The sequence below is a fragment of the Struthio camelus genome, chromosome 1 (assembly GCF_040807025.1).
Source record: "Struthio camelus isolate bStrCam1 chromosome 1, bStrCam1.hap1, whole genome shotgun sequence".
NCBI lineage: Eukaryota > Metazoa > Chordata > Aves > Struthioniformes > Struthionidae > Struthio > Struthio camelus.
The window spans coordinates 190,062,961-190,085,625 of record NC_090942.1 but is presented as its reverse complement, the minus strand read 5'-3'; the positions used below and the strand labels follow the sequence as shown (position 1 = coordinate 190,085,625).

The following is a 22,665-nucleotide window of genomic DNA, read 5'->3' as shown; positions in this document are numbered from 1 at the left end:
GCATATCGATGTTAAATGTTATTCTTTCGACACTCTGGGTCAGAGGGCAATGTAAACAACACAGTAGCATTATGAAACAGAAAATTGCATTCTGGATAATAACAGATCTTCATGGTGCACGGTTTTAAACTTTAATTTTTGACTTGGTCGTATTAATATTTTAAATTATGTAAAATTTCCTTCTTTATGCGTAGTTTAATTTTTTTCACTGGAATAGATCACTAAAAGCGCAGCCTCTTTTTTCTCTTCCTCCTCCTCTTCCTTTTCTTTCTTTTAACAGCGATACTTGGGGAAAAAAAGCCTAAAGCAAAACTATCTGTGCAAGAAACTAGTAACAAGCGGTTTCAAGATTTATAAGCCAGGATTTTATGTTATATATTTACAGATTCAATCTGTGTACCAGGCTTTGATCCAAGCCTTAGCATGATGACTGGAATCACTCCGATTAACCCAATGATACCAGGCATGGGGTTAGTGCCACCACCACCACCGACAGATGTGCCTGTAGTCAAAGAAATAATTCACTGCAAAAGCTGCACGCTCTTCCCTCCAAACCCAAGTAAGTGGGCCTAATGAAAGAATGTTATTTTCGTAAATATATTGTATGAAATATTTTTTATGTAATAAAGATTATGGTTTTTAGATGAGGTAGGGGTAGTTTAGATGAAGTGGGGTAACTGTAGTGTTTCCACCTGAGTTCTGCTGTGCATGCAAAGTTTGGTAGGACATCCGAGCATGCTTATCCATCCTTGCAAGGCACCTGCTGAACGGCATGTAGAGCAACTCGTTGGGGCCATAGCCAAAATTCATCCCCTCTGACTCTGGTGACGTAACGAGGGGACCTAAACTAGGCACGTGGCACTCTGAAGACGTCCGTCTCTCTGTGTTGATTATACAGCGCTGATCACCTCTGTGCTCCCCTTCAGGTGCCCAGAGTAGGTTGGCAACAACCTGGGCCTGTGTGCCTCGGGCTCATAACACTGAACGTGACGCCACACACCCAAACGCCAACTAGTTCCAGTCCCTAACTTGGGGAAGGAGGGGAAGGAAAGCTATGTTTTGGGGAACAGCATGAAGATGGGTTGCTTCTCTTTGAGAGCAGAGATCTGTTTCTTTTCTGTCCCTTCTGGGACCTTGCGCAAATGGAAAACACTTCCCACTGAGCCAGCAGCATGAGGACAAAGCACAAAATCTAATTTTGTGTATGTTAGCCCCAGGAGTTTTGTTTCAGAGCCATCAGAGCGGCGGCTTTCAGCATCACTCTGAAGACAAGAGAGAAAATTAAGCAAATAATCTGATGCTCTGGATTTGCAGTGTACCCAGATCATTGTTTAATCAAACTGGCTGTATGTGTGCGCATGTATATGTATTTCAAGACTGCAACTCCAATTACTTAAAGGGCCAAAAACCTAATTCACGCTAATCAGAGTTTCTTCTTAGAGAATTATTTCTGGAGGAATGAGTGGGCTAGTAGTCTACATATAAACAAGGTGAAGTGTTATGACAGTGTATTTTTTATACAGCCTTCAAAAATGTTATAGTTTGCTCATTTAAACATGTGCATATATATATATATCTATATATGTATATATATGTTTATAAAATTTGTAAGTCACTCCATCTCATGATCTTTCTCAGCCAAATGAGTACTTGCAAACGAAGCTTATCCCTCCTCTGTTTTGGCCTCTGTTCCATTATCTGGCAACAAGACAAAACAGATAACCGGCAGAGTGTTTTCATCATGTTGTCACTTCATCACGTTTCCCGCTTTTTTTTCTTCTATTTGCTCTGCTCCTGTACTTTGAGAGAGAAATGAAATTATGCTAAGATCAGGAAAAGTTGTCAAGACCAAGTGCCCAGGGGCAAGCTTCCCAATGTGGCCTAATTTTCGGAGGGCCTAAACTGGCTTAACATGCTGGCTGTGGCCAGTGATGGGTAAGAAAGAACCGCAGATAGTGGAGTTCAGGTTCTGAATGTATTTGCACCAATACCTGAGATCTGTGATTGTGGTCAAATTAGTGCAGAAGCTCTCCTGATTTGAAATAGAATATTTTCTGGATTTGCTTATTTTCTGATAGAAGCTGTGCAGGAAAAGAAAAAAAAAATTCTCTTAGGCCTTCTGGTCTGTCCTGGAAAATGACCGGCAGTGGCAGGGATTGGAATCTAAAACACGACCTAAACACTTGAAGAAGCTTAGATTCAAGTGGTCAACTTTGCATAATCCCTACAATATACGATTATTTTGCTTATCCCTCTCGCATGCCTCCATGCTATGTGAAATAACTATTGTTGCTCAGAACCAGTTATGGGAATAAATAGAACCAGTGGATCAAAGGAGAAATTTTGTATTGCAATGTGATTTCTGTTTTTACTTAGATCTTCCACCACCTTCAACAAGAGAGAGACCTCCTGGGTGTAAAACAGTGTTTGTTGGAGGATTACCAGAAAATGCAACAGAGGAAATTATTCAGGAAGTCTTTGAGCAGTGTGGAGATATAACAGCAATTCGGAAAAGCAAGAAGAATTTTTGTCACATTCGTTTTGCAGAGGAGTTCATGGTTGATAAAGCCATTTACCTTTCCGGTACTTCACAATTTTTAATGGATTTTCCTTGCTTCTCATTTGTTATTTTGTGATGCTAATGCTTACTTTTTTTTTTAGCTTTTATCTCAGCAAGTCTTTCTTGAGCTCAGTGGCTCTAGCTTGGAGTGGCAAGGGCCAATTCTGTATTTCTCTGTATCTGCCAAGACTTGTATGCAGTTTTGTATGTTTCTTACCCAGGAGCAATTTCCTGCCAACCCGCAACAATAGAACAGATCCTGAAATTCACTACAGAACAATTTTATTTTCGATTTACACAGGTTTATATAGTTTTTCGCACAGGTCCTGGAAAGACGAGGGCACTAGGCCAGGAATGCTGCTGTCTTCCAGTGCTAATTTCTGTGATAGGCTGGCAATTTCATTAGCATATTTTTATAGATTTGTAGTGCAGCTTGAATGCATCCTACCTTTATGCTAGTATATATTTGGCTATCACATGGGTTGGATTCTGAGACCCATCTGGAGGCTATGCCTTTTGCCACCAGGACGAGGAGTGCTACAACAATTCACGCATAAAATTTCAAAATCTTTTATTTTCCAACAGACAAAAGAACGGAGTAAAAACCATAAATCATTGAAAAAAAAAAGGAAAAATAAAAACAATTCTGCTTTCTCTAAAATCAAGCTTCAGTGACCATCAGTGACCTCTTAAGTTTATAGCCTCCTTCATATCAGTATTTGCTTCCTGCATGAGCCTTCCTTCACCTTCCTGAGCTGCATCCTATCGCCTGTATACATTTGTCTCTATGGGCAGGTTCATCACTCCTTCTGGGTCCTGGAGAAGCCCGTAAGTAGTGTAAGACCATCTTTCCCAAAGCAAGGCCTATATTCTTAAATAAACAAGGGCCAGGGACTGCTTCTTGGGCAAAAGCAGACACAGGCTGGATGGCAGCCACCCTGCTCATGGTTACCTTGAGGGGACTCACTGGGATCACCCAAAACAGAGCCATGGAGGGAGCTAGCAATTAGGGATACCTTATCTGAGCTCACATCCTGATCAGCTTTTTTTTAGCAGTATGGGCATAACCTCAAAGTCCCATAGGTGTGCATGGGAAGCTCACATAGTTACAAATAAATGATTCCTCAGATCACCATTAATTCCACCTTTAAAGAAATATAAAAAAGAACAAGAGAAAGAACATCTGACCTTTTCATCTTGGCAGAAAGTGAAATTCATAGTCAGGAAAAAACTCACTCCCTCGTTTCACAAAAGGTGGATTTTTTTTTTTTGCTTTTATTTTTAATTAGGATGGCCACTTTAAAAACTCTGTTAAAGAGCTACAGAAAATTGTGAGTTTTGTGACATTAGAGATTTTTTAAAATCTTGTTGCATTTTAAGGTTTCTTCTAGATATTCATTCCATCCTGTTTTTCTTCTTTTTTTCTTTTTTTCCACCTCATTTCTTCTTCCCTCCTCATCCTCCTTTCCTATTTTCCATCCTTTCTCTTTATTCACTTATTACTTCCATAACACTGTATCTTATTGAGGCAGATTACAGACATAATACTAGTAAGAAGAAGCAGCATATTTCCTAGCTTCCAACTTCTTTCCTAAGGAGAATCCTCCATAAGTAACGGAGCACTTGCAGAAGAGCAGGGATCCTTCTTCCGTGAATTTTCTCTCAATTTATTTCCAAGTTCCTGAACCTTTTCTCTATGTTTTTGTTGCATCCTTCCTTCTTTCTTCTCCTTTCTTCATAGCTGCTCTGCTACCTCTGACTTCCCTTTATTTTCTATGCCACCCTCTCACCCTGCGGCTCTCAACCTCCCTCCTCGTCTTTCTTTTTCTCTACTCCTTTTATTTCTTCTTCTAAAACTTTTTGCCTAGTGTCTCTAATCAGATCAAAAAAAGAGTAGGTGGAGCTGAGAGGGAGGGAGGAGTAAAGCAGGTAAATGTTGCAGTTCACTTCTTTTTGTCACTAGTGCTGATTTCTGTACAACTTTGCCGTTGAAAACAGGGGTATTGACAGTCTCCCAGCACAGCAGAGAGGGGAGGCCAGGCACTAGATAGGTGCATGTTTTGTTTGTACTGAATTAGTGGGTTTTTCTAACCAGTCTTTATCCTGATCTCAAACATAATGTATTCTGAAATGATGGGAGAAAAGCATATTGTTAAAGCATTTCTTTTCCTTGCAAGAGACCAAGCAGACATACAAACAGAATCTGTGGTAAATATAGTATGCATGCTGTATTAGGGGAGAATCATGCCTTTGATATCTGCAGTATAATGATGATTTTATCTATCTAATTAGCTTTATCTGTCTACTCCATCTAATCTCATCTATCTTCAGCAGTTATCCTATGTTTATCCTGAGAGTAGTATATGTGATTACAAAATCCATTAAGTAGTCTAATCACTCTTTTTTTTCCTTCCACAAGTAAATGCATATGAAAAGGAGATTGGAAAATGGGTAGGAGATTGTGATAAAAGAGCTAACCTGAGGAAGTGAGGTTTTCATTTAGCTCCAAAAGTTGCGTTTTCCTATCCAGAGCAAAAAACTTTCTAAAATCTACACATCAGCCCATGAGAAAGCTCCTTTTCCAAACTGCACATGCTTTACTCTTAAGGTTGACAATTCAGTAACTCCTGCAAATATTGATGGCCCTGGATTTTGAATATGGGGCAAATATGAGACAGATCAGTCTAGATCTCAAAAGCTTGAGTGTGCATTCTTCATGCACTGATATGTTCTCGTGCAGGCTTCCATTCAGTACTATGTACTAGCTTCATTTTTAAGTTCTCAGGGGCATGTGTACCTCAACATGCTGATCTAGAACCCCAGTTAGAGAGCATCTATTGGCTGATCCCCAATATAGCAACACTCAAAGGTAAGTCAAGCCACGGAGTATTTACTAGATCTGTGATATGGAAACACTGTGTTTGATTTTTATTTATCACTCTCATTTATTTTTCCTGTTGCTGCTCCTTCAAGGTGAGGATGTTGGCAAGTTCCTAGAAACTTTTCCTCTTCCATGTGAGTGTGAAACTGAAATTAAAAATGACAGGCCAGACACACAGTTAGTGCTAGCTGCAGTCCTGAGCAAAGAGCTGGGAAAAAATGTTCTGTAAGGGCAATTCATTGCCCATGTATGAAGAGGTCTAAAATGGCAGGTTGTTCTCTCATATAAAATACCCTTGAACATGAATAACGACACATGGTACTGGAAAACAGAAAGCCTTCAGATGCCCTGTAGCTCAGATCTGCCTTTATAGATGGGTGTCTGGGGATGCCGTCTGCAAAAGAGTTTGACTTTGTGCACCCATTCCTACCCATTCAATCTTGCTGGATATCAACCTGTCAAAGAGTCTGCTCTTCACTGGAGAGACCGTTGGTACTGTGGTGTCCCCAAAGCTTGATTTTTCAGGGTGCAAGAGGCCAAGCCAAAAAGGCATCTGCTTTTCATTAAAGGGAACATGCAAGGCCCTGAGCAACCTGATCTAACATTGAAGCTGACCTTACTCTGCGAGGGGGATTGGACAAAATAACATCCAAAGGTCCCTTCCAACCCAGGTTATTCTATGTTTCTGTGCCAGCTGACTGCCTAGTAATCTGCAGTCTAAACAGTTAAACCAGCAATGAGATTTTTTCAATGCAATTCATGGGGAATTTCAAAAATTTGTTATTTGGAGGCACTTAAAACTGGTTACCCGAAGGGACCCTTTGTCCAATGCTACACCGGATACTGGGTTTTGGACTGAAATTTAGACTGTTCCCCTCCCCACCACCACTATCCTAATCTACTTCAAAAATAAGGGCTACTTCAGTAAAACTCAGCTTTCTTGGTGTACTCATAAGCTACAAGTGCAGAAACGTCTTCATTCATTCCTTATTCAGATGAAGTGGAGCCCTGAAGCTTGCAAGAGTCTCGCTTTCTGCAGTGCTCTGTGTCTTAGTCTGTCCATACCCAGTGTGCTCCTGAGGAGCACACAGGAGGAGAAAGGCAGGGGAGAGGAAGAGACAGTGCATCTTCCTGAAAAGTACAGCCTAAGCAGGAGGTCTAATTTTAGTTTCATGAGACTTGGCATCTTGGCAATGCCCTTTCACATTGCTGATAACACCCTTTTGGCTTAGAATAGTCACTATTTGAGGAATGCAACTGGAGAGCCAAACTTGGGGTGGGGCAACATTTGTCACGGTTAGCAGGGCAACTGTGCCACTGACCCCTTTTGGCTGACCCCTTCATGCCTACACCTCTGTGGATAAAACCACATAATTATCCACTCATTATTAGTTTAGGGCCCAACTCTGAAAGGTCTCCCACACTCTTCTAACATATCTCACTGAATATAGTGTATATGTAATCCTTCCCTTCAAGACCTTGTGACTAGAGCTATATATATGACCATAAACAACATTCTGGGGGGGGGGGGAAGTAGTGTTTCCTCCTCAGAGCAATAGAACGCAGAGCAAAATAGAGGAAAGTTTAAAACAACAAACAAATTATTTGTTTGCCTTTCTTACTATACTTGGCTCTACTTTATCCCAAGCTTGCAAACCTTGCAGACCAGATTTGGTCAGTTCCATAGAAATCTCTGTTGCCTTCTGTCCTTGAGAGGCCTTCTTATTCCTCACATTGAAATGAGTTCTCCATCTGTGTTTAAAGTCCTTACTGGAAACTGAAAGACACACCTCTTGCTCATTGACCGGCTACTTAATTGAACTCTACAAGATGTTTGAAAGGAAAATGTCAAAGCAAAAGGCACTCAGGTTTTTTTTGTTAAGGATCGTTACCTGTATCGATCATTACATAGATGTATATAATGTCTCTGAAGCCATTGTCTCATGCTCTTACAGCAGTGAAGCAGAATACACCTAGGTATGCATTTTTGCAAAGGTGCTCCAAATCTGCTACCACACCCTACACAAACCTTAACTTTGCTGTCTCCAGAGAGAGTTAGAGACTGAGTTTAAAGTGTGGTGGTGCTGGTGCAGTGCTGAAACTCTTTAAACCAGAGACAACCCTCGGGACTAAGTGTAGCGTCTTTTGTGTTGCTGTTTGAAACAGCAAATAACACTTTTCCTGTCATTTCAAATAGGAGTTTCCTGTCCCTGGAGTGATTATACAATGGTTGTAGTAGTGTATATTTCTGAAAAGCCTACTGTATGCCAGCTCAGCATGGAGTACAACTCCACAGCATCCCGTGATTTGAGACATCTCTGTTGAGCTATTCTGCTTCTGAGGCTACTGCAGTGGGTTGGCAGAGAGAAATTTGAGCTAGCCCTCTGCAGACTGATTGATTTTACCTTCAGTCGGGGGGGTCTGTTTACAGCTTTCTCTGTAGCATTCTCTCACATTTCCCCTGAATCAGTAGATTAAAAGCTGGAGAAATTTCTCTGTGAGCATCTTTTGAGCTTGGAAATAAAACTTGAAAAAAGATCAGTGCCAAAAGTATGTTCTTCCAAAGTATGTGTTTCCACAGTGTAGTTGCAAAAGGCTCCCTTTTTTGCTTTGGCATGATTTATTTGTCTTCTGGTAGCAGCCAAGGGGTCTAGTTCAGAACAGGGCCCTGTTATGTACAGCCCTGCATCAAACCATGCTGTTGCAGCTGCTAGCTTTAGCAGAGGATGTATTGGCCAAATCATGAATATGTAGAACGCTGCTGAAGGTGAGACATAATAGATTTCACACTCTGCTCCACACCCTTAAAATTACTTCAAAGAATGTTAAACTTAATTATTTTTTAGACTGGCTGTATACCAAATTAATTTGTAGATGGTTTGTATTTGCTGGGGATTTTTGTGATGTGATGTTTGCAACAGGAAAGCCTCAAAATTTGAGATCTAGCATCAATACAGGTACGACACAACCCTCTCTGTGTCCTAGTAGTTTAAGTAGCTCAATTTTCTCATTCTTCTACCGTCATGATTTTCTGAAATTTCGGTCTTTTCCCATACTTCTAATTCCTTTGGAAGGCTGGAGAACAGGATTAAACCACATCTGATCTAAATAGGGTCAGGGGAAGAGAGACTTCGCATCCAAACCAAATTAGATCCCTTTTAGTAGGTTTTTCTGTTTGTTTAAATAGCCTTTGCACTTATAAAGGTTGGGAGTATCAGGTAAAATAATGACATATTCTGAGAAACGTTTTAACTTAAATGCAGATTCTGTACCTTTGGGGCTATTTCTGTAGCCTACTATGTTGATAGGTGATTCAGAAAATCACAGGGCAAAATGAACTGATGAATTTTTATCTTCCTGTGAAAGTAAAATGATTGATAGATCCTCCATAGATAAGTGGGAATATGTGAATGATTTTTTTTACTTAACTGCACCTGAGGAGAAAAAAAGGAAAAAAAAAAAAAAAAGCAAAGAAGTCCTGCAACAGTTAGTTCTGCTTGTTGGTTTCAGGTTACCGCATGAGATTAGGATCTAGCACAGACAAAAAGGATTCAGGTCGCCTTCATGTTGATTTTGCTCAGGCAAGAGATGACTTTTATGAATGGGAATGCAAACAAAGAATGCTGGCCAGGGAAGAACGTCACAGACGTAAAATGGAAGAAGACAGACTGCGCCCTCCTTCTCCCCCAGCAATAATGCATTATTCTGAACACGAAGCTGCTTTGCTGGCTGAAAAATTGAAAGGTAAGCAGCATTTGATACTTTTCAATGTATTATTCCTTAAGAGCAGGAGCCACCCAGAAGTCAAAACAGGAGAACTGGTTTCTCTCTGATGCATTTCATTACTCGGTTAGTCTTTTCCCATTCCTCTGCCAGTTCTATTCCGATCATAAAGCTATTCACCTGCCTGGTAGAAATGTACATCTGTCCATCTAGCTGTGCTTTAACAACTAAAACAAGACCTTCAGAAAACTGTAGAAAGGTTTTTATTTTCTTCTGCTCAGTTGCTGTCATCATCTACCTTAGAAATGACCTCATAATGAGACAACTTGTTACACAAATATTTCACATTTAAGGCCAGGTGTTTAAAAACTTTCTGTCACTGAGTAATATTTTCTCATAGTACCTACATGTTGCTGTCCTAATTTCTGACATTTAAATTGCCCTCATGAGCTTTATTTTCAAGTGCCCCTCATATGCAATGGTACCATTTATCTCTATTACACATGACTCATTCTTTCATTCCCTTTTTAGGGTTAAAAGTACTTGTGGAAGACAGCATTTTGTTTCTGTTTGTGCTTGCTTGCTTGTGTTTTTTTTATTTCTAGATAAATATATGCTCAGTTAATATTTTTTAAGGCTTGAGAATTTCTATTTTTAATAGTTAATGCCCAAAAAAAGAAGTAAAAAAATAATCATAGTAAAGAAATAAAAATAATCAAGAAAACAGCTCCTCTTACCCATTAGGGTTGTATTTGTTTGCATTTAACATTTAGCGAATATGTGTGGCATTCTTTCCTCATGTGATGGCCAAGCACGTTACTTCTACTGTGTGCCAGGTCACAAGAAACTGTGATTCTTGCCACCGTTTCAGAAGTGTCCAGATTAGACTTAGGCTGTCTAGCTGTCAACACACTAGCCTCCTACTTTAACTGTGAAACACATTTGGAAAACCAGAGCAAGACAATGCCAAGTGTTGCATCCTTGGAGCGTGGAGCAGAGAGGCACCCTACTGTCTCTTGGAGTACTGCTTTGGCCATTTTAAGTTGTCACTGTCACATTGGTCAGTTATTAGTTTGTCTACATGATATTCTGGCCAAATACACTCCTCTATTAAATAATTCATTGAGTAACTGGGAGATTGTTTTGATAACCCAGATGTACTGATAAAGCAGGAAAAAAAGGAAGAGGCCCAGGGAAGTATAAGCACAGCTTTAATTCTTACCTAGCTTCCTGTCCAGCTCCTCCGTACAGAATGAATACAGAGGTTTAGATCCATCTGTTCCCAGAATCTGTTTTCAATTGAATATTTTAGGACTTAATATTTTATCTGGAAGTTTGTCTTTATGTAGTAAGGCCTAGAGGTTTCCTGATCTAAGCCAGAATATGCAAGTAATCTGGGCAGTTTCTTCCATATGGCTAGCCATTGCTCAGGGCAATTGACTGTTGGGTCTTTGCAAGATGTTTGAGATGTCTATATTTAGAAAGGTTTGCTCTTCAGTCTGGGAAGTGCTCGTACTTAATTATAACTTTTTAAAGGTGTCAGAGCTTTGGCTCTCTCGAGGGACATTTGAGCAGAGCTTGGCATGTAGGTACAAATTTAATACAGGAATATTTTGATTGCTGTCTAGACCAACACCATGCACTATTTCTATGGAAATAAAGATAAACTTTCAGAAACATACAGATTTAAATATAAGCAATTATGAAATTAAAGTTTATTTTTTATTGGTAAGCCATTAAAATACAGCAAAAGAAAATAATGCAGTTCTAACAACATACATTGCTAATTAGTCATTGCCTTGTGGCAAAATTAACAGCATCTGCCCTGCATCTGTATAGGTTCTTGGGGAAGGAGGACACAAAGAAGCCCCCTTCCTTCTCACTGTTTCCGAGTTCTCTCCTATACAAAGTAATGTAGAAAGTAGGGGTGGGGATCGGTCATATACTGGTGAGTCCTACGCTCTGGCTAATCTTTCTAACAGCATGTGAGGGAGCAGAGCAGAACAGCATGGTTTCCTTTGGGCACCACAGATTCACCACATGAGCTCTATGTGATGGCTTAAAACAGAGGTAAAGTAACACTAGAGAAACTTCTTTCACCATGGCAAAGGACAGCACATATCATCACACCCTGACAGGTTAAATATGGGCTTGAGGGAAGCTAACAGAAAATACCTGTATATATACATAATACATACTCACATATACAGATGTGTGTTATATATACATATATATATATTTACACAGAGATATACATACACACACATATAAAAAAGTTGGGGTCATAATCTCAGGTTTCTTTATATCATCAGATTTGCTTTGCCATAAAGGCCTGAACAATTTATTCTAAAATAAAAAAAAAAGATTAAAATAGATTTGCTCTTGGCAGAATTTACCTTGAAAGATTGGTTGTTGAACAGATGCCTTGCAGTTTTTTCCTTAAGGAAAGTCATGATCTCCCCATGGTACCCCCTTCAAAACAGTCCCGAGCTTTTCTGCTAACTCATGAGACATGAAGTGCAGGTGCCTAACTTACAGGTTTTAGCTCCTGCAGTGCCTCCAGAACTTCACTGAACAACACTAGCTGAAAATCAAGCCAAAAAAGCTAAACATCTGTCATCCCGAGATACTGCTTTGCAGTCACAGATGTAGACAACTTGGTCTGAATCCAAGCAACATTTGTTGTCAAAATAACCTTGGAAATTCCTGACAGCAAGGAAAATTTGACTCTGAGCAGAGATGAACTAGGCTCATGAGCCAGTCTCCTGTTGCAATCTTTGGATATTTATTGAGTCTATAATAGAGGTGACAATATCTTTCTCCACCTTCTGCACACTGCAGCAGAAGATTAAAGAAATCATTGTTTTAGTGTGCCAGACTTGGCTGGAAACCCCTGCCCCAGTATTGTCAGCATATTCTTATTTACGTCATGCGCTAAAATCACCTGATATGGCAGTAAATATTGTGGGGAAGAGTAGGTGAGAAAGTATAGAGGGGTCTTTTGTGCTGGTTGGAAATGAAAGTTCATTATAAAATCTCTACCAGGTAATTGATAGTGGGGTCCCCAGTTAAACTGCCACGTCCTTCTAAGTCATCTTCAGTTCTCTGTTAGTAAAGTTAGACCCTGAAGGTAGATGGTTTAGAAGTTCAGAAGAGGCAGCAATCATCTTATAACAGTAGTGCAAAACATCCATGTATTCACATGATATTTAAAGCCTTACTTCAAATAAAAATGTAGTGATTTTCAGCAGTCATCAGGAAATAAATAGGACACCCCAAGGTCCGACAGGGTGCTCGCAGACCCCTTGGTCACAGAAGAAATCTATGGGCTGCCGATTGCTGAAAGCTTGAACAGAATACTAGGGAGCACATGCTTTTTCTCTAATTATCCACTACTGTCCATTATCAGAGGTAAGTTACTGGACAAACTGGATGCTTTACCTCACCCATACAGCTATATCCTTGAAAGAATCCTTGATCTAGCAGCTGACTGTAATGCTATTCCCCCCAGATTCTCTCTGTGACTGAAAATCAGTGCCAACTGTTTAATAACTGTGTAACGAGTCTCTCTTTAAGCTGGCATGAGCCCCATCCTGGAATTCACGGGCGAAACAGAGACAAGTAAGAGATCTAAAAGTTAAATTTCAAAGTCTGAGCCGATCAGCTTAAGCTTCCTTTAGTTAAAGTGATGAAATAAGAACTTCTGACCTATCCTACATACAGTCCTTAAAAAGAGGTGAACTACCTGTCTCACTAAGCATAAAGAGAATCTATGTTGTCCAGATCAGACTTTGACAGATATCTTCCAGGTGCCATGAGATCAGCTTAGTACTACCCAAAGAGAACAAGTAGCCAGTATGACAGTCAACAGCATCTACCACCGGCAGCCTAAGTTTTATCAATATCCGATTAGACATAGATATCTTTAAATACTGGCTTTAAATACTTATCCAAAATATGCTGGCTTTCTTCTTCACTAAACCATGCTTTATTAGGACTTTATAAATAAAGTATATGGTTTGCAAGAAAAGCCAAAACCATTTTATTTATCATCTGAGAGAAAACATCAGGCAAAACTGGCATATCAAAACTGTACATCTAGACTTGTGCTTAAAATTTGATATTATGGTGTCTTCTGCAGTCGAAGACAAGAGGAGATCTTGACAATTTTCATCCTGTCTCTAGAGTCTCCATATCTGTCGTGTGACTGTTAACTTTGTAAGACAGAGGAATGTATTTGCCATAAGTCATCTCGTATTTAATAACTTGTTAAGCTGTTTGGTTGGCACTAAAATAGTGTCATGGCAAACCCTATGGTAAAAAGAGGAGCTGATCATATCATGGGTTTTGCCTGTGATGGGAAGGTGCATCTCTTCTTTTGCATTGCAAAGCATATAAAGATCAGACTTGCCATATGACCAATGGTCTGTCTCATTTGCTACATTATTTCAGATAGTGGCCAATGCCAAATGCTTTGGAGGAATTTGTAAAACCTCAAAACACACTCAGCCTCGTGTGACCTTACCATACGGCAGTATTTCTTCCTGACCCCAGTTGGAGATGAGCTAATTCTCTGAAAGAGTGATTGGTAGACCCTTTATTTTAGGCATGTGAGTTTGGCACGTGGCACATTCAGGACATTTCCTTGCTGCATTTCCAGAAGGGCGTTGGGGATGCTCTGAGGATCGGGACCGGAAAGGGGCTCTGCATGACCTTGACATCCATCCCCTCTCCTTTACTTTTGTTTATCAAGTAGAGAGCACTCGAGGTACTTCTGCATCCTATTGTTACGTGTGGTCCGAAAAGCCACCTGTTTTGTCTCTCGGGGAACTTGGGATGCGGGCCTAACAAGACTAGCTGCTGTAACTTGATCTTTGTACTCCTGTATGCCTTTTGTTGAAAATCAAGTCCTCCCTGCCTTGCCATAAGATTTGCAAACATCTGTAAACAGTTTGCTCTTACCATTATGCCCTCTTGTAAAATATCCGGATGCGTATTTAGGAAGTAGTCTAGGACAGTTGCTGCTTAGAGGTATTTACCTTTTCTTTTTTTTTTTTTTTTCTGTTCCTGCAGCAACATCTGAGATAATGACCTGTACTGTGAAAACTTTTAAGAATTAGAATCTGATATTTATTTGCAGAGAGGCCTCTTTCCATCACCGTAACAGTGTAAAATCAGTGCAAGGGTACTTTGTTCCCATTTTGAAATTCCCTGTACTTTGCCACAGCAGTGTTAAGGCCTCCTGTCTCCCAGATGAGAACTGGGCTCTCAGATTCTGGGCTGCTTTGCCTTGGGGATCATGAATCTATGTTCAGACTTCTTAGGCTTGCTTCTCAGTGGCCCCAGTTATTGCCTAACCCCCAGCAAATGCCCCAGTCGCATTTCACATAGCATCACATTTTTCTTGGGGAAAAAGTGGTTCTCCTTCACTCCAAAAGTCTGAAATGCTTCCAAGCATTTCAGCTGATTTCCGAGCTCCTCTGATATTGTTGGTGTTGCCAGATGTTCCTGTGAAACAGCAAACTGAGGAGATAATGAACATTATTTGACATCAACTTTTGCATCCTGAATTTTTACATTTAAAAGTAATTTTCTCTCACTGCACAAGTTCCACTACCATGCCACGGCCTTGGTAAGGAGCCTCACTGAAAGTAAAGAACTGGTTTCTCAAAATGGACTGCCTGGTGGCTGGGACTAAGATGCCTCCGATGCGTGTGAAGCCTTGTATACCTGCAAAAGCTTGAGGGTCATGACTTGTTCTCCATTTGCTGTTGACTATGGACCGGGCTGGAGGCTCAAATCCCTTTACATCTAGGAAGAACTTGCTCTGGACATTGGTTTCTGGAGAAATTGTTGGGAATAATAAGGGAAATCCATCAAACTACAGAGCACTGTGATTCATTATGAATTGTATTTTCCTATTGTCCCCTTTCACTATATGGCATTATCTATCATTGACAGTGACAATATCTATCACTGCCGGTACCTTGTGTCTAGGCCTCACGGATCTGAGTCTGCAGCTCTAAAAATATATGTCCAAGCTACTGACTCTCACTGATTAAACTTGAGTTGCTCTGCATTTATAATTTGTGCTTACTAGTGATGTCACTGTTGGTCACAGCTACAGGCAAAAAGAGGGAGAATCCAAGGAAATAATAGTTCATAGAAAGAGAACTTTTCCTGAATTGAAAAGATTACCTGCCACAAAATACCCAATTTAAATCTGTTTAATATATTTCCATGTAAAGTTTGCATGCTTCCTTCATTAGTCCAGCACATAGAAGATATAGGACGAGAAGACAGAAGAGAACCGAGCCAGGTTTATCAGAATGAAAAATGCTTCAATATTTAGACTATAAAGCTGACATGAGATGAATGTGAGCTCCGTCTCATATCAGGGCTGTGCTGATCACTTTTTGGTTTCTACTAGTTATTTTAGGTTTGCAAGCCAGTTGAGAGAATAAAATCATTGTTTAATTTTGCATGAGAAGTTATTTTTGTTTAGAGTTTCTTTGACTTTCTAAAACATTGAAGCAGACTTTGATGGGTAAAGAAAAAAGTAAAAAATAGCACAATTTATTTAAAAATGGCAAAGGAAAAATTTACTTTTCCAAATCTGCTTTTTGATCCAAAATTTGACATAAAAATGTAAATGGCTTCAATGAATCATTGGCTTCAGTGGCTTCATTACCTGATTGCTGTTGAAAAAAATAACAGCTAAGCATAACTGTGGTTAGTTAAACTTTTGGCCTCCTTTCTGAGAATCACCTGCCTTAGGTAAAAGTCTTATGTTTCCTTGTGAAAATATCTCAAAAGCTTGATAGATGCGAATTCTGGGAAACTGAAGTCTTTTACAGTGAAGTGTGACTGTACATCTGAATGCTCCTTTTAGGCATTTGAGGTCATATTATAGAAATGTGACCATTTTGTCTTCATTGCAGCTTTTCTGTCTGGTGTGTGTCTTTCAGATTTTGATTCCTCAGTACTGAATCAGATGCATTATTACAGCACAGTGAGATGTGTTAGTAGATATTTGGGATCAGATTTGCATATTCTGACATCTGTTTTCATGAGTGCATTATAAACGGTTGAGTAATGTGGCATCCGGAACATCACACAACTAGAGAGAGAGAGGCTGAACATGTTGACCTTTTATTTTTAAGTGGAACTCTGCTCTGTCAGGTGCATTGAAACAAATCATTTTAATCTATGGGCTTATGGTATTTGTGTTTCAAAGCAGTGTTTTGCATATTATGATATTCTTAATTCAAGCATATCTGTACCTAATGGTATCATCTCCAGAAATTACTTCTTGCAAATAAGCTCTTTTAAAATACTACATCTGTCTTATTTGCTGCAGGTAGTTAAATAGTTCCCCCATCTAACAAAGATGTCTTTTCATATCTGAATATCTATTTTTTAAATATTTTGGGAAAAGAAGACATAAACATCTGCAAGTCATATACAATACCTTGGTATTTACCTCCCTTTTAAATACAGTGTCTCTTTATGAGTGCAGGAAAGTTATTCATGTGGTTTTCCATTTAAAAAAATATAATTTGAAAAATTGAGGAGCTGCTTCTTTGCCAGGCACTGTATTATCCCCTGAAGAGAGAACAGATTGGAAATTTAAATAAATAGATGGCAGTTACAGTAGAATGAACTAACTGGGGATGCATCTTGTGCAAGATTCAGGTAACATCAAGCCTGACAATCTCAACCCTTGCACATCGTTTGAAATATAAACAACATTTAATTGCTTGGGAAATAGGATATTTCACTGAGAAGAAAACCACACTGCTTTCATTATCACTGTGTACTTGAGAGCCAGACTTTCGGAGTGCTGCAGAAGCGGTGCGGTTATCCAACGAGGCAGGTTTCTCATAGAAATGATCAAATGCAGTGCAAGCCTATGTCAGAAAGGGAGGCATGGCCGAGATCCTCCTGGCAAATCCAATGAATGCCAAGTTTAATCGCTGCTGAAAGAATCCAGACCTTTTTTTAGCATAATCTTTTTTTATTAGTTGTATATCAAGACAGAGACCTATAATAGACATGTTTCAGTGCTTTAGTGTCAAATCTGTTCACTCACCCTTCCCATTTTTAGATTATCCTTTTCCCCTTCCTTCTTCCATATGCTGCTGACATCTGTTGTGACACAACACATCTGGCTCAAAGAGCCTCACAGAGGGGTTACGAGCAGATACATCGTGAGGACACTTTTGTCTGCTGGCAAAGAATTTGAGGTGGGTTCAGCTATCCGCAGCCTGGTAACCCAGTTCCCTGGGTACCTTGCTCCGTAAACTTGGAAGAAATATGTGTGCTGTCAAGTATTGCTAAAGGCAGTCCTCCCTCACCTAATCTATATTATATCAAGGCAAATTTTAAGTTTTTAATATAAACCCACTTGATTAAATGCACAGCACTGCAAAATGACTCAAGTTAATTACTATGAACTGGGAAAACGCAGCTCACCAATCTGAAAGTTTGTGGTGTGACTGTGAGAAATAGAGAGGAAACTCAATAGCCTCATAATTACATTTTATTGGAAATAATGGCATCAGCAGGATAAGATAATGGATTTCTCTATCTCACACAGTACACCCACTTCTGAAAGGATCTTGTGCAATTTGAATTTGGAAGAGATTGATTATACGGTGGGGAGAAGTTTCTTTTGGGGATGTCTTTTAGTAAATGTATATATTTATATGTGTATATATATATATATTAAAAACTAGTTCCAGCTGATCATTTATTATGTAACTGAGCAGGTTTCTTGGGTATAGAATACAGTTAAGGCTATTTAAGAAATACTAAGGTGGATGATTAATCATTCTTTAAAGTAACCCTTTAGCATTGAGAATCTGGATTCCCTGATGCTAACTTACTATGCAGTGCCATTGAGTTTAAAAAGTTATTAATTCCAGAAGTACCAGACTGATATATGTGTTGCACAGTTATATAATTTGCAATTATATAAGTTATTTGACCAGAGAGGTAGACTGAAGATATGTTTCTAGGTCAGTGGCAGGCACTGTGGGCAGGAGATGCTCTTAAGCCAAGAGAAAAATAGGTCAGCATTGTGGCACCAAATATGTTGTGTGCTAGGAAGTAAACCGTTCCTGAATGCACAGGGGACCTGTGCTGAACTTACTCATGAGTGAGATTAGTAAACCTTTTCCCTGGCTTGATTCACCCACATCAGCCACCTGCTTTGTTTTACTATTTTTTATAAAATTAAGTGTTTGAAGGTTAGAATTCTTAGTTGTAGGCTAATAAATTACCAAATCAGATGACAAATTAGCAGTAACCTTGATCAAATGTCCTCTCCTGGCTGCAGTGATATGGACTGAAGAAGACACCGTCCTGACCTGGTCATTACCACTTCCTGTAATAACAGGACTGGGCTCACTTTGACAAACTGGAACTTGGGAGTGATCAAGTGGATGGACCTCCAGGTGCAGGCGGGCCTCCAGGTAGACTTGAGGGCAGGCTGACCACAAGCAAAGGGATAGTGAAGAGCAGTGGGGGATGAGATGAAGGAGATGCCATCTTCCTAGGGCACAGCTACAGCTAACAGAGGACAAGCTGTCATAGACATATTCCATGAGCTCCGCTGTACATATGCTGTAGCACAGTCATTCTCAGCTACAATGACGCCGTCACGAAGAATTCGTTAACTGGATTTCTAATGGTCAGGGCAGAACTTAGAAGGGCACACTTGACCCTCCCATCTAACAGAAGAGTCAGAGAAAAATGGAATCATTAACACAATCCGGAACATATGCAGCCAATGCAGGCACCATCTAGGTGTAGGCATGAGGATAAAGAGTAACAGCTCAGTCTTTTCTACATCTTCTTGCAAATCTAGGAGATTGCATTAGGGGAGGAAGATTAGGGACAAGAGCTAATGTGTGCTTCAGGCTCTGGAAAACATCATGGACTATAGGACGGCAAAGCAAGATTGCTCTAATTTAGACAAGCCCCCAGTGCTGTGTGAATTATGCCAGATACTTTTCAAACCTTTGAAAAATCCCAGGGTCGGGAAGACAAAAAGCCTAAAAAGTCTAAAAGCAACTGTAGCTCCATTGTTCCATCTTCTCCTAGTGAGTAGTACAGCACACAATGTTACTCTCTAAATATAGAAATAGAAAGTTGTTTATGTTTGAAATATACCTGTAAATGTGAAAATGATAATAATAATTGAATATTTGAATGCCTGGCTTCAGAGTGGTAGATTAGTCTATCTCCTTTCTAATAGTTAAGGCCTTAGAAACTATTACTGTGTCCTGAAAGCACCTTATGCAAATGCTTAGCACTGAGAGATGAGTAGTCACAAAATTTCAGATTATGCTGAGCTGAATTCTGCTCTGTACTACACCAAAGAAACTCCATAAACTGAGAGTAAAATCTTTGTTTCCTGTACTTGTCCCCAGTATGCAATTTGTAGCAGTTCTTGTCACAACTTCTTCTATTAAGAAGTTTATGCCAGTTGGGGTTGCTTGGAGAGGGCCAAATCACAAGAAGAAAAATGCAAAACATTTGTCAACAACTGTTCCTCTTTCTTCATAGAAATATCCCTGATGACAGTTTTCCAGGCAGCTCTAGGGATGCATTTTCTTTTCTTTATATTTCTTTTCATCTAAGTTGTGAGACAGGGTTTAAGTGCAAAATATCTTCAGCTGATATAAAAGAAATTTGAAATATCTTATCTCTGGAGGCCTATAATTGAGTCTAGGAGCATCTGAAAATCTCTGTCAACAGACATCCAGCAAGCCATCCTCAACAGAATAATAATATTTAAAAGAAATGCCATACATCACAGCTTATAGTATAACTGAAAACCCAACATAAGTACACAAATACTGCATAGGTGTTCTGTAACTGCTATACTTGTGTTATAATTGGGTTTTTGCTGACCTAATGTAGACGACTGATCACAGGATCCCTTTATAACCAGTTGAGGGAAGCAGGCACTTTCAGGGCACAGTTCACCTCACCTTCAAGTAGACAGCTAAAAGAGGACCAATAAAGCATGTCCGAGAAGTGTCCACCTCCTTTCGTGACTGTACTGGGAGCCTGAGGGTACTAACTTAGAGGTTGACATAAAGGAGATGAATCCCTACCCTATTTACTTAAAATATGCTGTAACCTGAAGGAGAAAATATTTAAGTGCAAGAGATAATTCACTGTGTGCTCATTTTAAAGGAACAGTTACACACTGGAGCATCTCTTATATAAAGGGATCTGTTTTAAGAGTATGTTTTTAAAAAGTGTATATTTCTGTGCATCCTACCTCGAGGGAATAATTTTAAACAGAATTGGAGGTTTTGTTGTAGTTTTTTAGTGAGTGACTGCAAACAGGACAATTCATCCTCTGCTTATATTATCTTCCATGGCATTCCATTCCATTGTGTTTCTTCTGCTATTTATCTACTAAACAAAATAGTAATGAACAACCTGTTATGGAAATCTGATTTTCCAAGTGAACCTCTGATTGCTCAGAAAGAGTCACTGCTTTCTGGATAAAAAAAATTAATTCACTGTGAGTTGCCCTATGCCAGTCACCGAGTAGTAGACTCGTGAATATAAAATTAGAAATAAGGAATTTTTAAAATTGTAGAGAAAAGATTTTATTTACTAATGTGCTTCTGTTGTGACTATATTACCATCTAGTATTTATAATATATCTCCTAATTATGTAATCAATGACGTTTCTGATGCTTACCAGTGAAAGTTTTCTTTTCCTGCTAGAACAGAGCCATGAATTAACTATAACAGGCCCATAGACCTCTGCAGTTCTCTGATAATATAATATGTTGAAAACAGCTTTTTAGTGTTTCTTTTTAAAATGGGTTGAAGCTATCTGGCAGAAGGATGGCATGTTTATGAACCTCTCTTATAGACACCAACTGTGCTTGATAGAAACAAAACAAAAGGAGGGGTGTTTTCATTTCATGTAGACTCTGTAGCAAAACAACATGCGACCACGTACTGTGAAGAGATTAAAGTAAAAAAAAGGGAGAATGGGTCTGCGCAACTGAAATTTTTTTTTTTGCATTTTACTAATGCATCTCCATGAAACATTTTCGTTCAGTTTTCTATATTGTTCCTTCACATGTCACCATGTTGCCTATTCAGAAGTACTTCTGCGTATTGTTTCTCCCACCTTTGCCGTTCATGTCTTGACCTAGATTGAATGGAGCAATTTACTCTAAATGATATTTCAGTGTTCTATATTTACGTGTAGATTACATATAGATAATGATGTCTAGAAGTTAAAAGAGAAATATTCAGCTGTAGTCACTGCGTATTCGCAGTCAACTGCACTCGCAACGTTAACAGGTTGGTGCCATCCACAGAATGACCTGGCTCTACAGACTGTAGGAAATGGCATACTAACGTTTCCAGAAGCCAAAACAGGCTATTCTTATGGAGAGCTGTAATTATAATAAACATTATGTTCCAGGAATATGTCCTTGGCAAATCCATGACACCCACTTTCCTTGTATTTGAGCTGGCTGAAGATTTTACCCAAGCTCAGGGAGTCTTATCCCAGTGTTTTCTTGCAATGAATACACTTTGCATGAATCTTGTGTATGTCTGACTTTTCTGAGGTCCATATTCAGCCAACTTTACTCATCAGATCTGCTTAATATATACCTCTCTTGTCTGTATCCAGCAAAGTCAGGAAGTGGAGACTTATCCAAGGGAGGAACAGGGAAAGAAAAGACCTCTGACTGAATCTTCCTCCCACGAGATAATTACTTAGTGAGTGATGATGATGAATCACATGTTAATATGTGAAGCTAACGACCAACACATCATGATACAAAGAGAGGACATTACGATGCTCTTATTTTGTCAGTTTGTTCAAGGATCTCAGATGGACATGCCTACCCACTTGTGGAGCACAAGCCTCCTTGCTGAAGCTGCAAGCATGGTTCAGTTAATAAGATGCTAAAGATCAGGCAATATAAAACCTATTCTTCACAAGCTGTCAGCACAGAGCATGTCATTTGTCCTCCCTATACTTCAGGTTCCTCACCTTTTAGGAAAGTGATTAGTAGTTCAGAATAAAGGTTCAAATCATCACTTAAGTACTAGTGTTCCATTATTCTTTGCACATGGAATGCAGTACCTTACTTGTCCCACTTTTGTATGTCCTTTAACATAGCTGGCTGGTCTTAATATTCTCTAATTTATATTTTAAATGCCTTTGTATTATAACCATACTAGCTCTTCCTACTGAAACTGTATATCTTCTCCTACAGAAAGATATACCAACTATCTAAAATATGTGAAGAAGTGTAGATACCAAGGACCAGATGAAGTATTTAAAATGATTTATTAAAAAAAAGAAAGTTTGATAGAATAAAAACCTGAGGAAAAAAATGAGATTAATTTGCACAAAAATGGTTCCACGGGATGGCATTCTTTGTTGTAATAGCATTTGCTCGCAGTTCAGCCTAAATGTGACTTAAAAAAAAAAGTCTTCTTA

The 22,665-nt window shown here is 39.3% G+C and overlaps 1 protein-coding gene across 13 annotated transcripts in view; it reads left to right on the top strand.

Moving 5' to 3' along the window:
- ENOX1 (ecto-NOX disulfide-thiol exchanger 1) overlaps positions 1 to 22,665 on the top strand; it is a 374,358-nt gene that overhangs the window by 263,902 nt on the left and 87,791 nt on the right. For all 13 annotated transcript variants that reach the window (XM_068929740.1, XM_068929749.1, XM_068929750.1 and 10 more), the window contains 3 exons: positions 386 to 559; positions 2,377 to 2,583; positions 8,952 to 9,185. In XM_068929740.1, coding sequence (XP_068785841.1) covers positions 386 to 559; positions 2,377 to 2,583; positions 8,952 to 9,185 — 615 coding nt within the window. The remainder of the gene's footprint in view (positions 1 to 385; positions 560 to 2,376; positions 2,584 to 8,951; positions 9,186 to 22,665) is intronic.